General features: G+C 35.0%; 1 protein-coding gene across 1 annotated transcript; it reads right to left on the bottom strand.

The window, feature by feature from the left end:
* Positions 1-3,915: 3,915 nt before the first annotated feature.
* LOC114051883 (olfactory receptor 4C6-like) lies at positions 3,916-4,824 on the bottom strand. The gene has a single exon (XM_027874267.1). It carries the CDS (start codon positions 4,822-4,824, stop codon positions 3,916-3,918), a length of 909 nt encoding a protein of 302 aa, XP_027730068.1.
* Between the last annotated feature and the right edge of the window lie 553 nt (positions 4,825-5,377).

Genomic DNA, 5,377 nt, shown 5'->3' with positions numbered 1-5,377 from the left:
AAACAGAAGTTAAATGAATTCTCCAGGATCATACAACTAGGAAGTATGTGAAGACCTATTTGAACTCAAGTCTACTGGACTCCAGTCTTAGTGTTCTATCGCCATTTTTAACTCTTCCAATTAAATCTTAATATTTGAATTAATTAAAAATTAATAAATATAAATTTCTGTATAAGTTGGGTCTCTGTAATCTGTGTGACTTTTGGCAAATCAATTCTCTTCTCTGAATTTCTAAGGCATCTGGTATAAAATTGGGGGCAATATACTTACAGAAATTATTTGAGGAATTTTGTAAGGAAATCACTTTGACTTAATTCAAAACTGATAGGATAAATTATCTATAAGACATTGAATTGGAAGGGCATGGAGATTTTATCTGAGTTTCTATGCAAGCTTTGTTTAAATTATAGCACTAGATTTCATCACTATAAATACCTTGGAGCAGTGCCGTAAGCAAGTGATGCAATTGGGATTAGATATCCTGTAGAAATTTCAGTGATTTTAAGTTATTCAGTTGGGCCAAAGACCACCTTATAAACATAAATTCACTCCTGGTGATGATATTAATCAATAAAATAGTGGATCATTATGATTGCAGAAGAGTTAAAATTGCATATGACTCAAAGGGAACTGAGATTTAATACAGAGAGTTTGAGTGATTATTAGTAAACTACCAAACATATTGTACATGAAATAAGCCACATAAAATGGTATCATCCCAGAATGGATGACTTAAAAAAAAACAGGCGGGCCATTAATGTATCAAGAGCTCTATTGTTGACCTGTTGTCCTCTGAATATTAAAGGAGCTAGAGGAAAACTGTTTTTTTATTCTTTCACTATTTTCTACCTTCCTTCTTTTTAATTTTTTTTAATTTTTATATTAATTTATTTTGATTTATCAATAACGACTTCCATATGCTTTTGAGTTTAAAATTTTTCTCCCCCTTCCTCCCCACTACTCTCCCCAAGACAGCACACAGTCTGATATAGGCTATGCATTTACATTCATATTAAACATATTTTCACATTAGTGATGTTGTAAGTAAAAATTAAAACCAATAGGAGGAACCATCAGAAAGAGGAAACAAAACTCAACAGAAGAGAAAAAATATAGCAATTCAACTTCCATAGTTCTTTCTTTGGATGTGCATAGCTTTTTCCGTCACAAGGCCTCTGGAGATGTCTTAGATTCTTGTATTGATGGGAAGGGTCAAGTTTATCAATATTAGTCATCACACAACGTGGCTGTTATCGTGTACAATGTTTTCTTGGCTCTGCTCACTTCACTCAGCATCAGACCATACAAGTCTTTCCAGGTTTTTCTGAAGTCAGCCTATTCATCATTTCTTATAGCACCTTAGTATTTCATCACATTCATATACAACAACTTGCTCAGCCATTTCCCATTTGATCGGCATCCTCTAAATTTCCAGTTCTTTGCCACCACAAAAAGAGCTGCTATGAATATTTTTGTACATGTGGATCCTGAAAACTGTTTTCTGATTGAGAATACCCTCTCTAGAATGTTTGTGATAGGACATAGAAACACATCTCACATATGCTTTTTTAAAATTTGGACATGACCCAAAGCAAGATGAGACAGCATATATTTATTGAATGACATAATGATTTAAAATTAATTCAATGATTCTGCTCCATCTGATTTCAAAAGAGATATATATTTGGGATATATCCATCAATAAGAATTTTAAGCAACTTCTATGCACCAGGTATTTGTATATAGCAAGGGCAGTTATGTCATCGATAAGCTGATTTTCTCACTGGTGCAACTGACACATCCTCAGATAAATATTTCATCTCATTTATACAATTCAACAAACATTTTTCAAGTATCCACTGTGTGTAAGGGGCTAGGTTTGACATGGTATACATAAAAAAAAAATGAGAAATTTTTCCTACTTTCGGGGAGCTTACATTCTACTTAAGGATACTATTCCTCAAAAGATGATAGGTAAGAAATAGAGATGGAAAGAGGGATAGATGTTTCCATAAACATAGATGTAGATATAGATGTTGATTTAGATAGATGATGAAGATATAAATTAAATGAATAAAATGATTATTAATTATACAAGGCCTAGTCAGAGGAGGAGCATGGGAAGAGTATACAGGAAGGGTTATAAGAGTTAAGTAAATTGTTCCAGAAAAAAAAATAGTAAATAGAAAATGGATTTGAGTATAGATTTTCTGAAAAAAAAATAAAAAAAAAATCTTTCCTCCTTGTTATCTTTTTCAGGAGAGAACAAGATTTGTATTTTTTTTGTGGAGCAAGAACTTTGAGTCTTGGTTTTGAAAACATATTTTATTCAATTTGATTTTTTAAAAGCAAAATCCTGGTTCATTCTGGGTTTCTGCAATTCTATGACTTTTTAAAGAACACAGTGTGTTTTAAGCATTTCTGAAGACAAGAAACCATGAAAAGTTTCTTAAAATCCATTCATCAGTGTAAATATGCAAGTGATCATCCGGTAGCTTGATATACAAGGCAGGGGTTGTAGCGTACAATGAAGCTAGCTGGCAGGAAAAATGTTCATCACCACATACTGCAGTGGGAATAAGAGTCAGTGCATATACAAAAAGGGCTGTGTTAGGAGAGTGGTTTGTTATTTCCTTTTGCAACTCATTTTACAGATGAGAAACTGAAGCAAACCTGGTTAAGTGATTGGCCCAGGGACAACAGCTATTAAGTGTCTAAGGTCAGGGGTTGTTCAGTCATTCCAGTCATGTCCAACTCTTTGTGACCATCTTTGGAGTTTTCTCGACAAAGATATTAGAGTGGGTTAACATTTCCTTGTCCTGCTCATTTTATAGATGGGGAAACTATGTCATAAGGGATGCAGTGAATTGCCCCAGGTCACACAGTCAGTAAGTGTCTGAGGCTTTATTTGAAGTCTTGAAGATCACTCTTCTGATTCCATACACAGTGCTCTACCCATTGAAGATATTATCTCCATTTTGCAGATGAAACAAAGAGATGAAATGGTTAAATGAATTGTCTAAGACCACATAGAAAGTAATTATCCAAGGCTGGATTAAAGTTCAGGTCATCTTATAGATCCATGCTAATATTTTGGCAGCTAAGAATCCAAAAATGATGGTCAAAGGAAGAGTTCATGCTTGTTATTACTGTTCCAAACTGAAAATATATAATCACATTTAGGAGAGGATATTGGAAGGAACTTAGGCAAAACAAGATTAGCTACTTTTATCCAATAAGGTGAATATATCTTTTTTACCCAACGTAATAATCTTTTTAGTCATTTCCAATGAAATAAGATAATAGATCATTCTTACCAAACTGAAAAATATGGGGGGGGGATGGAAATGGTCAATTTTGGAGGACCTCCTTATAGACAGGCACAGATTTTTTTATAAGACAATGACTATCTTTGGAACCATATGGGATCCTGTGGGAATTGGCTATTCACTATATTTGATTAAATTTCCTTGTATGCAAAAGGAGGATAATAATTGCACTTACCTCTGAGGGCTATTGCAATGGCAAAATGAGGTAGTATTTGTGAAGTGCTTTGAGAAACTATGTCTAAAGAATTTTGCAAACCTTAATGGTCTATAACAATGGTAACTATCATTATTATTGGATGGAAGATTATGGACATGGAATATTCCATATGCCTTCAGGCTCAGTTAATATTTGGATTTGTCATGTCTTTAACATATCAGTTATAACCTCTCTCACAGATGTATAGGGAAAAAAAAAACATGGCCTAAGAAAATTCAGGGTGGAAATTTATGAAAGGTTGGGATCTTTGCTAGTGAAAAGAGCATGTGCATTGATTAAATATTAATCCATCAAAACATTTGTATCCTTCTGCTATATTTGAAAGATTTTCAATTAGTAAGCTAACTTTACCCAAACAGGCAAAGGCATTCATCTGATCCAGCATTTCTTCATGGCATTTTTTACCTCGGTATTCCTAAGGGTATAGATCAAGGGGTTTAACATTGGAGTAATCATAGAAGCACATGCAGCTACAGCTTTATCTAAAGGAAAAATGACTACTGGCCTCATATACAAGAAAATGCAGGGAGCAAAAAACAAGACCACCACTGTGAAGTGAGAGCTGCAAGTGGAAAGGGCCTTTCTCCTTCCTTCTGAGCTGCCACCCTTTAGGGAAGAGAGGATAACAACATAAGAGACAACTAATATGAGAAAGATTGACAAGCATAGTACTCCACTGTTAGCAATGACTAAAAGGCCAAGAACTTGGGTGTCCATGCAGGCCAGTTTCAGCAATGGAAATAAATCACACATGAAGTGATCAATAACATTAGGGCCACAGAAGGGAAGATGGGCCATGAAGAGGAGCTGTACGGTGGCATGTATGGAGCCTCCCATCCAGGCCGCTGCCACCAACAGGTGGCACATACTAGAATTCATGACAGTCATGTAGTGCAGGGGTTTGCAGATGGCCACATAGCGATCATAAGCCATGACCACAAGGAGGATGATTCCAACACCACCAAAAAAATGGGCTGCAAAGAGTTGAGTCAGACAGCCTTCCACAGAGATGGTTGTCTTCTCATAGAGTAAATCCCCAAACATCTTTGGAGCGATGACTGAAGAGTAGATTGAATCCACAATAGATAAGAAAGTTAGAAAAAAGTACATGGGTGATCTCAAAGTTTGGCTGGTAGTCATGGTTATGCCAATGAGCATGTTTCCTATAATTGTGATAATATAAATGATTAAGAAAATGACAAAGAAAATTTTCCTAAGTTCTGCACTTTGTGTGAGGCCCAGGAGAATGAATTCAGTTACATTGTTTTTATTCTCCATTTTGGTCAATCCTCTGCCAACTTCCTGATAGTCCCATAGTCTTATTGGTCCTTTCCTTTTGCCTTCATTTCTTCCTCTAATGAGACCTTGCCTGTACCTAAACTAGAAAGACCAGTTGTTTTAATTCTACATTGAGTCAATCATTAGTCTTCTGCATGAAACTGCTTATTCTGTTATGGATGAATGTTGTACAGTTGGAATGAAGAGATACAATAACCTCAATGCTAAGGAATGTGATTCATCTTCCTTTCGTATTAGAGATAATCGGTGCTAGTAAATTTCTTTCATGATAATGAGTTTATGCGTAACCAAAAGAAGAGAGAAATGGGTCAAAATACAACAGATTAATCTAACTCTTAGTTATTATTTTAAATTATATACTTATAGTGTAATTGCATATTTAACATTTTAGTTGAAATTGTAGAAAAGGTTAATGAATTTTTTAAAGTCAAATGGGAAGGGAGGGTCTAAAAAGCTTGTCTGAGATAAGGGAGTAGATAGAAAAATAATCTTGGAGTTAAGAAAACTTTCCTGTCCTGCTTCTGATGAGGTG

This window comes from Vombatus ursinus, unplaced genomic scaffold (genome assembly GCF_900497805.2).
Source record: "Vombatus ursinus unplaced genomic scaffold, bare-nosed wombat genome assembly UNPS02014806.1, whole genome shotgun sequence".
In the NCBI taxonomy this organism is placed as follows: Eukaryota; Metazoa; Chordata; class Mammalia; order Diprotodontia; family Vombatidae; genus Vombatus; species Vombatus ursinus.
Note: the sequence above shows the minus strand (reverse complement) of the source record. Positions and strands in the feature narration are given on the sequence as shown.